The sequence below is a fragment of the Thermobia domestica genome, chromosome 6 (assembly GCF_964235325.1).
Source record: "Thermobia domestica chromosome 6, izTheDome1.hap1.1, whole genome shotgun sequence".
NCBI classification, from domain to species: domain Eukaryota; kingdom Metazoa; phylum Arthropoda; class Insecta; order Zygentoma; family Lepismatidae; genus Thermobia; species Thermobia domestica.
In genome coordinates, this window is record NC_137459.1 from 271,535,564 (window position 1) to 271,547,350 (window position 11,787).

The 11,787-nt window shown below is 35.6% G+C and overlaps 1 protein-coding gene across 1 annotated transcript in view; it reads right to left on the reverse strand.

Moving 5' to 3' along the window:
• The window catches only part of LOC145688487 (uncharacterized), a 217,520-nt gene extending 205,995 nt beyond the window's left edge, over window positions 1–11,525 (reverse strand). Inside the window, exon 1 of the mRNA XM_081762795.1 lies at window positions 10,809–11,525. Within this exon, the coding sequence (XP_081618921.1) occupies window positions 10,809–11,177 (369 nt within the window). The 5' untranslated portion in view covers window positions 11,178–11,525. The remainder of the gene's footprint in view (window positions 1–10,808) is intronic.
• Window positions 11,526–11,787: the final 262 nt, after the last annotated feature.

Sequence of the window (11,787 nt, forward strand, 5' to 3'; positions counted from 1 at the left end):
GGCTAATTTACTCACAAATTACTGAAAGAAATGAGTGCTTCTTCAATGATTAATTTCCTTTCTTTCTCAGTAACTACATGCAAACGTTTATGTAGTTCTTGAGTACTTTTGATGTATGTTGTGTCTATTTTGCTTATTATTATGCCTATTTTTAGCTAATGTTTTATTAATTTTAGCGTCTATGCTTCCTGTTTGAAGTTTGAAGTGTATCCACAGTTTATTGACAACGAATCTATATGAAGTCACGATGGCTCATTGGTAGAGTCCTTAGAGTCCTTGCATTTGGTTTCAAGAGTCGGAGAATTGATGCCAGGACATAAAGATTCATGACAGACGACATTGAAAGAGAGAGAGAGAGAGAAAGGAGAGAGATTCAAATGTGGGGACAAGAGGAATACATTCACATATGCAAGGTTAGCATTGGAGAAACAAATGATCGCACAGCATTCATATTCTGAGGAAAATTGTGATTTTGTGAAACATAGAAATCAACCTTTTCCGTCGAAGATATATTAGAAGTTAGATAATTGAAAGCTTTTAGTTTAATTCTCACAATTATTTCTTATATACTAAAAGAGACGGATGTTTAATAAAAGTCAATGATTTTGAAATCAAAGCTTTATACGCTCCCACTGGGAATCGAACCCGGAACCACGTGCACCAAAGACATGCGGTACCCACTAGACTAGCACGGAGAGCTCGTAGGAGATCGAGTTGAGTTGATTTTGGGTTTAACGTACCATTCAGCAACGAGGCTATATGAGACGGGCTCTATTGATTAACGTGGAATCCGAACCACGTGAGCTCCCGCCGGGAATTTGTTAGGAGATCGAGATCGAGACTAAGATGCAAGTAAGATTTTCCGTAGATTGCAATGTTAGATTTAGATCATTTTATTTCTTACACCCTTTTATCCCATTTCGTATTTTTACTAATCCTGGTTAGTACTTTACGAATATTCGTACCATTTCTAGATCCCCGAATGTTGGATGACAATGTTTACTTATGAGATTTGAAGGTACTTGATACGCTTAATTTTCCGCCTATCATTCACCTTAAGCATCACTGTTTCTTTCGACGTCTTGCAACGCCTGTTTGGGTATTTTTAACAAATAACTAATCCTAATAGAAACAAAGGTATATTTCCAATTATCATACCACAAAAGTGTTTGTATTCTTGATATATATGCAAGAAGAACTTAGTTCGTCAAGTAACATTCTCCATGGGTGATTGGCTATCGTCGTGGCTTCATAGCCGCGACGTTCGCTGTTCGTAACCCCTTCCCCGAAAGCTGTGAATTTTGTAATTCCTCATCTTCTAAATGTTAATATCTTTCTCGCAATCACTTGATGCTTTAAAAATAATTCTCTACCTCAATTCGACAATTGCGAGTGTGATGCTCGTAGGTTTTCACTGACCATGAGATCTTTAATTCTTATGTTTCATAAAATCACAATTTTCCTCAGAATATGACTGGCGTTCGATCATTTGTTTCGTCAATTCTAATCTTGCGTACATTAATTTATCTCTATCTGTTCCAAAATTTGGATCTCTCTCCCTTATCTCTCTCTCAATGTCGTCCGCCAACAATCTTTATGGAGTGTATTCAAACCTCCGACTCTTGAAATCAGATATAAGCGCACTACCAATGGGCCATCTTGACTCCCTATAGGATCGGTGTTAGTAAGCTTCAAATATTTAGACACTTCAAACAGGAAACATAGACACAAAAATCAATAAAACAGTCCCTCTCATTCTGGAAATTTCTATACCCAAGATGCTCCTCATAGTGGGCGACTAATTACAGAAAAGGTTGATAATATTCTGACAAAAGTTGAGCAAAACTGTCATGTAAACAGTCATGGTATATCCAATGACCTAAACATTCATCATCAGTGTTAAATCATTTGCAGAAAACTGGCTTAGAATTATTTACCACCTTTGTTGTATGCAGCTTGTCTTACTTTATAGAATTGCTGGTTGCAGCAAATTTCATGAGACGTTTTTCTCAAACGTTGCAGGAAGTATTTTCATTTATTATTATTATTATTATTATTATTATTATTATTATTATTATTATTATTATTATTATTATTATTATTATTTATTACAAATATTTTATACATTTTTAAGAATTGCTTATTCGATTAACCGCATCGAAATATAACTAGCAGTTTTTGATATAATCGCGTACAGCCCTACACACATAGCACATAAGGTCAAACTCAGAACCTTTATTTATTTATTTATTTATTTATAATAGGTTTCAGATACAGCACTAGGCCATTTTACACTGAAACATTTTAACATTTAGTCGATTAATAAATGGAGGGGAAGCCCGTTGCCTAGTCATATATCCTATGCTATTATGTAAGCCCGCACGACCAAATGCAATGTGGGTTGCATACAGTCAAGGCATTCCCAGCGTTCGTAAGCCTGATAATGATGATGATATGTGTATAAAAATCAACTATTTACCAAATTTAAGTTCTTGTATACGAATTTTGAAAAGAAACACGAAATAACAATAGTTTTAAAGTTTCCCTTCCTTATTACCCATTCTGTTAACGTGTAATTTTCTAAATTCGTGAATAAATCTAATATTTACTTCTCTGTATCAAAAAGCCTCCAAATAGTAAATTTCGAGTATGAAAAAGTTTTCCTCCTTCCCTCCCTCTGCGCTCGCTAAATTGATTTTACCCAACTTTCTCATTTCCACAGGGTGAAATTTCTAAAATGTTTATAATTGAATATCACGTTCATTTATTGTGTATTCAAAAGCATCTATATATAAAATTTCATTCTATGCATACAAACATTTGAAGAAACAATAATGTCCTTGGTGGGAAACGTTCAGAAATTTGTAATTTAGAAACAGAACAGAAATTATAAAAAATGAACTGTGTGAAAATCTATGAAATGTTTCAATTTACATCCGAATTTTATGTTCTGTAGGCTAGAAGAGATGATAATTAGTGAAAGAGAACGGATGTGAAGAATTTGTTGATTGGGAATATAGAAAAAAAAAACAGAATAACATCGAGCAAACTGAAAGACGATATGTTGTTCAACGCAAACTCTCATAGCCTGGCATCGAATCAGGGATCCATCACACCAGAGTTTCTTATTTAAAACTCTTTATTGCTCTTATTTTTTTCTTTCGGCCACTTTTCACTACTACCAAGCTCGACAGAGACACGAACATAAAACCATCTAGAGGAAATAAAACGCCCACGCTCTTCATAGAGGCTCGAACAACCAATGCGCTTCGCCTTACAATTGTCAGCCTAGCCCCTCAAATCGCTCGACTACCGCTGAGCCACTGTGCCCCCTACCCTAATTTGCGTTTGTATGATAAAGCAGCTAATTCTAAACTATGAACAAAGCTGCGACTGATTTAGAAGATTACTAAGCATATATAGAGAAAGTGTACATGCTTACAATATCCTCCTTTGAAGTATCATACGCCAGGTTGATTTCGTACAAAGTAGAATTACTTTTAATATAGGGATTAGTTCCGTGATCATCAGCACAGGTAGTCTCTTTCCGTTGGTCTAGTGGCTAGCGTTGTATCTTTATTGTCCGTGGTCCTAGGTTCAATCTCCGTTGAAGAGCACAAAAATAATTTCACGATCATTCACTTTCATTAACTATCCATATCCATTTGCCTAAAACTTTGACATTTTGCTTCCTTGTTTAGTTATGTTAAAAATTGTAAGGTACATCAACTACTAGTCGTCCTCGCTGCTTCAGTGGCTAGCGCTTACGGCTTTGGTGCACGTGGTCCCGGGTTCGATTCCGGTGGGAGTTCAATAAAAATTAATCGCATTACGATGGTTCGGATTCCAAATAAATGATAAGTTAACATGCCATATAGACCCGGTGCTGAAAATTGATGAGTAACTTCAATAATCGAAGAAATCAACTGTTAAATTTATCTGTCTATGCTATATATATATAAGAGAGCAGAAGTGACTGATTCATCCTCACCGAAGCCATACTACGACTTTAAATAAAAACGTGAAATTTGGATTAAATATTCCCAGTGTCACGAAAGCAATAGATAATGAAAGACTTTCGGAAATAAGTATTCCAAGAGGGGCAAAAGTTTTTTTTTTTATGATTTCCTGAAATTAGAAAAATGAAATTCCGCACATAAACTCTTCATTAAAATTAAAGAAACTCGAGTTTCAACGTTTAAAAAAATCTCCTAAGAGGGAGGAACGGGAACATTTTTAAGAAATCACATTTCCTTTTGTTTAATCAGAAAGTGCTTAATGTGAATATTCGCTTTAGATGGAGATGCAAATTCAGCGTTTACTTTTAATTAGAAGTAAGAAAATGCGTATTTCAGTGTTTCTGAGGATTCCATTCCAAAAAGAAGAAGAAAAGCAAGCAAATTCAATAATATTCAAAATTTCCATTATTTATTCACATAGTGGCAAATATGGCGATTTCCTTTCGTTAGAAATATAAAATTCGGTACATGAACTTTTAAATAAAAGTAATATAACACATGTTTCAGAGTTTTCAAGAGTCCTGCTCCTAAAGGGGAAACAATAGTAATTTCTATAATGTTGAAATTTCCCTTCATTTACTCACAAAGTACTAAACGTGGAGATTTGCTTATGTTGAAAATGTGAAATTAGCTGTATAAACTTTTAAATAAAAGTAATAGAAGACATGCTTCAGACTATTCAAAAATTTCATTCCTCAAAGAAGAAAAGCCTATTCATTTCTGCATTATTAGAGATATGAAAAAGTGAAAGTCATAGGCGTCCCGGACATACTAATATATAGTCTTGCCATACATCCCGGTTTGAGCACTAAATATATATATACACTAAATATAAACTAAAATTTAACTTTGCAAACCCTTTACATTTTCTTTAAGCGCTTCAAAAATGCTTTTAGAATTAACTTTAAAGTAAGACTTATTACATTGTAGACATCACAATGAACTTAAAAGCTCCTTACAGCGGAGCATTCTCGGAGAGTGATCACTAGGTCTGGACCCCTCAAATATTCGTAGCCTATGTTTTAAAACTGAATAGTTGTGTTTTTCCCGCTCTAGAGGCGCACTACTGTGCAGGTTGCACAGAATCTAGGGGATTTTATAAATTTTAAACGGATATAGATAGCCACTATTAACATCAACGTTACCTGTGAAGATCTTAATGCGTTGACTCCATTAATAAACACGACCAATATAATTGCTCTAGCTGTCTATTTAAGAAGAAACAACATCATTTAATTCAAAATTCCGATTTCATTCAAGAATTATCATGTGGAGGAACGGACGGACGGATGTATTAACAGTACAATCTTATAAGTCCTACTGCCTGGTCTTAATAAATTTTCCCTGAAGTATTTAGCTAGGTACATTCTTTTCTGGAATAATGCACAAAGTAATTCGCTTATCTTGTGGATTTTTATTGGTAATTTACTTTCCAAGGTGCGTCTAAGATTTGCTGAAGTTCCAGCTATATTGTCAGGGCTGTCTTCTGTAATCAAGCATCAAACAAAAATATCGCGTTCTTTGAAGTATTTTTATTTTAAAATTGACTTATAGTTAAAATTATTGTGGGACGTCAATAGTAAGACAGTGACATAACTAGGGGGCTTGTGCCCCGGGCGTCGGATTGGGAGGGCGCAAAATTGGGCAAATATTTAGGGGAGCGTTTTGGTTTGGTTGGTCAGGAGGCGCTAAGGCGAGTTCTTGCCCCAAGCGACAACTAGCGTAGTTGCGTCGCTGGCAACAGATATCTATAAATGACATAATATTCAACTCTGCGGCAAAATGTTATGGTGCACTTCCAATATCGGTACTGTCGCCCTTATCAGGAAACTAGTCCACACGTGATGAAATATGATATAAAGTAACCGAAAATTCCACTTATCGACTTCATTACATAAGTGCCAGCATCTTCTCCTTCTTCTTCTTCTTAGAGCTTCTTCGTGGCTAAGAGGTTAGCGTACGCGCCTTTAGCGTTGGAGACCTGGGTTCGATTTCCGGCGGGAGCTCATGTACTTCGAATTCCACGTTAATCAGTAGGCCCACGTCTCATATAATCTCTGCTGAAAAGGACGTTAAACTCTAAATCAACTCATTCTTCTTCTTACGTTTTTTAATCAAGAATAGGAGTAAATTGTGTGTTTAAGAAAAGTGAAACAAGTCCAAAGCCTCAATTTTCAGATCAAATCTCTTAAAAAAAAAAAAAAATAATAATAATAATAATAATAATAATAATAATAATAATAATAATAATAATAATAATAATAATAAAGATTTTTAACCATTTTGTTAATGGATTGTGCTGACAATAGAATGTTGTTCCTTAATATTTTAAATATAAACATTGAAGAAAAGTATTCTATTGTCACCGAAGCCACTAAGAAACAGGGGCAGCTTTAGAATTTTAATTTTGGGTAGACCCTCTCCTTCGCTTATGAATACATATACATATTTAATTGATTAATGACAGTAGGAAATTACTTTTACAGTGGTGGTTGATACTATTTGTTAAATAATTATCTAGTATACCATACAGGGATGCAAATAAGCAAGAAAGTTTTACTCGCCCAAGATAAAAGCTACTAACCACATCTCACAATAGAAATCATTTACTTACTTTCTGTATGATATTAAATACTCGCCCGCACCGACAATATATTATTTGCATCCCTGCATTAATATAAATAGTGGAAAATATATTTACTCATTATTGCATCTTTTAGCGTTTATGTATTTTTCAAAATTTTGGTGTAGGCCCGTGCCTACCCGGCCTACCCGCCAGGGTTGGCAAAAACCATGGTTTTTATTTAAAAAAAAAAACAAAAAAATATATTTTTTGTTTAAACTTTTTTTTTGTTTAAACCAGGTTTTTTGGGGTTTAAATAATTTGCTCTATGTATTTATATCGCATATGGACAGAAATAAGTTTGTTTCGCCTTGGTGTATTATGCAACAACCGGGTTATGTTGGAAGGGGTCACATAACGCTTAAAGCGGAATCCAACCGCTTCTCGGCTTACATCCGAGGGGAATTGTCCTTCATTTGGACTCGAAACCAGGACTAATTGGCCACAACTGCGATACGTCTACCGACTTACTCACGGAGGACTCCTGATAAAAAATACGTTGTACTGATCTTTACATACTTGTTAATATAACTGTCAGGAGTCATTTCAGAAGGACAAAAAGATAAATAGTTTAACAAGTGAAACCATTATATAGATTTACACATGGACAATTTCAAAATACTGCAGAGTACAGAAGAACTAATTTAGTCCTAGTTAGTTCACTACAACTTTTATTAGTCCAACCTAAAGAAATACAACGACTTAATTGGCGTATCAGTACGAAAAGTGAATAAAAATACGAATTATTTGAGTCCATTTTGACCCATTTATATATAAATAAATATCAAAGATACTTTTGATTTCAATAAATGCCTCTCGTGCGGTTTGTATGACAGCCTCATCCCCCCAAATACGTCATTTCGATGTATTTTATCAATAGTAAACATTATTAGATCGAAACAATATTTAGAATTTTTCTTTGCAACTGCATAATAATAATAATAAACTAAAAAAATCACATAAGAAACATTCATAAACTTATACAAAAACAAAAGTTGCTTTTGTAGTATAATCCCTTTGAGTAATGAATGGGGAATTTAGGTCTGAATATAATACGAATAATATACGGGAGTAAAACGTGATAACCCACAAATGTGTGTCCATCAAGATTTTACAAACACACACTTTTACGAACATTTTTCGCTTTTTGGTTTAAACCAGTTGTTTTTTTTAAAAAAAAACAGATGGCTTAAACCAAGGTTTAAACCATGGTTTGAACCACCTTGGTTTAAATCAGCCAACCCTGCTACCCGCTAAAGTCACCACTGTTAAGAAAATGGGTAAAAATCTGTAAATGTGCGTATCTGAAAATTAGCGTTTTGGACTTGTTTCCCTTTTCTCAAACACCACATGATTATGGTTATAGGTACATAGAGCTATTCATTTTTGTTTGTTTGTTTGCGTTCAGCGTTCTTTCTTTCAGAACCAAAGAGGATCTACATTTTCAGGTGGAATCGGAACCATCGTAATGCGTTCAAGACTCTTCACCGGGAATGAAACCTGAAAATACATGAGCCAAAAGTGCACGCGTTAGCCAAGGGTGCCCACAAGGGGGGGCTATGACGCAAACTGCGTCATTGAAATATTGGGGGGGTATAAATATGTTTGAGAGGGTGTAAAAATTAATCGAAAAGATTTTTTTTCATGGAAGAACACCTACGGATAGGCAATTGAGGGGGGGTGCGTCATGGACATGAGGGGGGGGGCACCACTGCGTTAGCCACTTGGTCAGTGGCAAGGACTATCTTATTTGATTTGCATTGCATTTATGTAGCAATTTTCGATGCGGCTCTAATTCATAAATATGCAAGAACAGGATTTGGTCATGGGGACTAAACAGATTAATGTGTCATTCTGTCCATAGTAAAGTTCGATGTAATGTCACAGGTGCTATTTAATTCAATGTAAATTTAGATACCAAGCAATATAGTCTCTAAGTCTTTCTTTGCTCTACCCATATCCTATATAGCTAGCATTTATTGTATTCACTAGAATTTCTCGGGCTTCCCTTTTGTGTTTTAATCTTGACGACAAATCCGTGTAAACTTAGGGCAAAGAACATGAGGTTACGTACATCTTGCAGAAACTATTCGACTTCTTCGCAAACAGAGGTGTCCATTCCTCAAGTGTCTGGATCAGGGGCGTACCCACGGGGGATCCACCGGTTCCAAACCGCCCCCAAAATTGCCTAACTCAACATACATTTGTACACTTTCTTAACAAAACTATACTTGTTTCACAAGGAAATGATTGATGTAGCATGGACGTTACATTTTAAACTGCATCTGTACTCTTTTATAGTAAAAATAATCTAGATCTATCTTTTTATTTATTTATTTATTTGCTTATTTATTTTTGAAAATATAGGTGAAAGCATTTCACAATTACTTATCAGGTACACAATAATACCCGTTCAATACTACATCGAAGTAGTGGCTTGTATTGAACGCCCAACAAAAATTTCTGGGTGCGCACCTGGTTTGGGTGTAATGCTTTCAAATTTACCATTCTCTCCCACAAAAAATAGTAGAATGGAATGAAATGGAATCTGTTAATTTAACGTTCCCACCATTGTGCCCGTTAGGCTAAGGAAGACAGATGATTAAGGAAAGTGAATGACGATGGAAGAATTGGTGGAATGAGAAAGTGGGAGGAAACGGGAATGTTTCGATGAAACCCGCTAACACAATGTTGTCCACCGCAAACGTACTTGAACGGGGATTGAACCAGGAACACCAGACCCCAAAGGTAAGCGTTCTATCACTGAACCACCGTTCCCTCTTCTCCCAAATGAGCCGAGAAGACCGGAGTGGCTGTAACGAAAAGAGGATAACTAGCTTTGTTGGCTAAATTGTATTGTATTTCGGAATTTTTTGCAGTTCTTAAAAGTGTCATTATGGTATAATTAGTCCATTGTGCCATTAAGGTTGACTAAAGTTCGATCGTACTATTTTTCCATGAAAAACTCCCCCTCCCCCCCAAGAAAAAAGAAAATTTCTTGGGTACAATCTGTGCCCTAAAACGCCTGTGAGTACCCCTTCTCGTAATTTTCATTTGGATTTATCATACATTCGGGACATTAAGCATATTTCATTTCAAGACGTATTCAATCACACTTAAGGAAGATAAACAATTTAAGGATAGATCTAGCACTACTGCTCAGGTGTGTGTTATTTGGGGCTGTCAAGGAGCAATTGTTCCTCTCCTGAGTTTGAAACGTAGATAGCTGTATGAACATGAAATGAAATATTTTGTGAGTTTTACGTCCCATGCTTATGCCGTGTAGGATAAAGGAGATAGTGAGGATGAGAAATGAATGAAATGGTGGAAGAGGCGGGTCTGGAAGGTAAAAGTGGGGGCCCAAACGGAATCCAGACTATGAGAGCTATATCATGAGTTTACTATAAACTTTCAAAAATATATAAATAATAGCTTCAGTTATTTTTGTCACTCAAAAACTGGGGCGGCCTAGGTCCCCCGGCCATGGACTAAATCCGCCTCTGAATGGTGGAATGAAGAAAGTATGAGGAAACGGAAGAAGACGCACACGGTGTTTGTCCACCCAAAGTTCACTTGGTTAGAGCGGGAATCGAACCAAGGATCCCACGCACTAGAGGTGAACACTCTACCACTTAAAAAAAAAAAGATCAACCAATCATCCCTCAGTTTCCTGAGCACCCGAGTATCCTCATATACAAGATTTCGTTAACCTTTTCCAAATACAACAGGGACACGAACACATACGTATCCAGGACAGTTAAAATTCCAAGTCTCCCGAACCCGGGACTCCGAACACCAAAGGCGGACGTGCTAGCACTAGGCCAGCGGGGAGGGCAAGCACTGAGCCACCACGGCCCCCAAATAATTATATGAGTTTTAATTAATAGTATAATAATATACTAATTAAAAAATATAACAGTTATAGATGGATAATCTCTCCCCTCAAGTAAATATAAAATGACGTTACTACAACTTGTATCTATACTACTACCACTACTACTACTACTACTACTACTACTACTACTACTACTACTACTACTACTACTACTACTACTACTACTACTACTACTAATAATAATAATAATAATAATAATAATAATAATAATAATAATAATAATAATAATAATAATAATAATAATGTAAAGATAAAATACTTTTCTACTTACTATCTCTTTCCGTAAATGTTGTATCTTTTGATTAAATGACGATGCCATTCCGGGCGAATTCGTCTGCTGTTCTTCCCATTTTGATTTCCATCTTTCCGTTCTCCTGTGTCTGTTGTCAAAGAATTCGCGACAACTTTGAATCAGTCTTTCACTTTCATCGTCTTCATTTTCTGTACAAAATGAACACACGGAATTGGTTTCATCACAGAATCGAACCACGGGTTCCTTTGTGATTTTCGGGAGATCAAAATTTGAATAACTAGCATTATCGTTGCACATTGCATCTTTGACACAGTTAAAATTTGACAATCTACACGAAGATTGGTAAGTTAAAGGCACTGTTTCATCAGTACAAGACTCGAGCAACATTTTCTATTCGTTGTTTCTTTTGTCATTATTTTATATAAAAAATGTTTACATATTTTGATTCGATTAAAAATAAACGTAATATCAAATTTCATTCATGTAACCATTTTTTGGATAGCTACGAATGAACAGTCCTAGTGAGCAGCATATAATTCAGGTAACTTTATTTTAAATTGATCACTATAATTTATTTACACAACAACACAGTTTGGGAATCACACAACAAAACAAAAACACGCACAATTCATCTCGCTCACGTGCACTTCCAGCCTTCGGTGTCACTCTACGAACCCGTAGCACGATACTACTCCCGTCCAGCCTATGACCAGCTGGCCGACTAAAATTCTAGGCTCGTCATTCATCCGTTCGCAAGGCGAAGCAAGCTGCTCCTCTGTACACCGAAGCGAGTTTCTCCGCTTCGCTGATAGTGTCGTCTGCAGTAAAACTTACTTTTTCTCTTGAAAGGCGCGCCTTGACTGTTTGCTTACAGTATATTTCGCGGCGTAAATTTTCATCTTACTGAATTTAACATATATATATATATATATATATATATATATATATATATATATATATATATATATATATATATATATATACACAGCGGATGCTA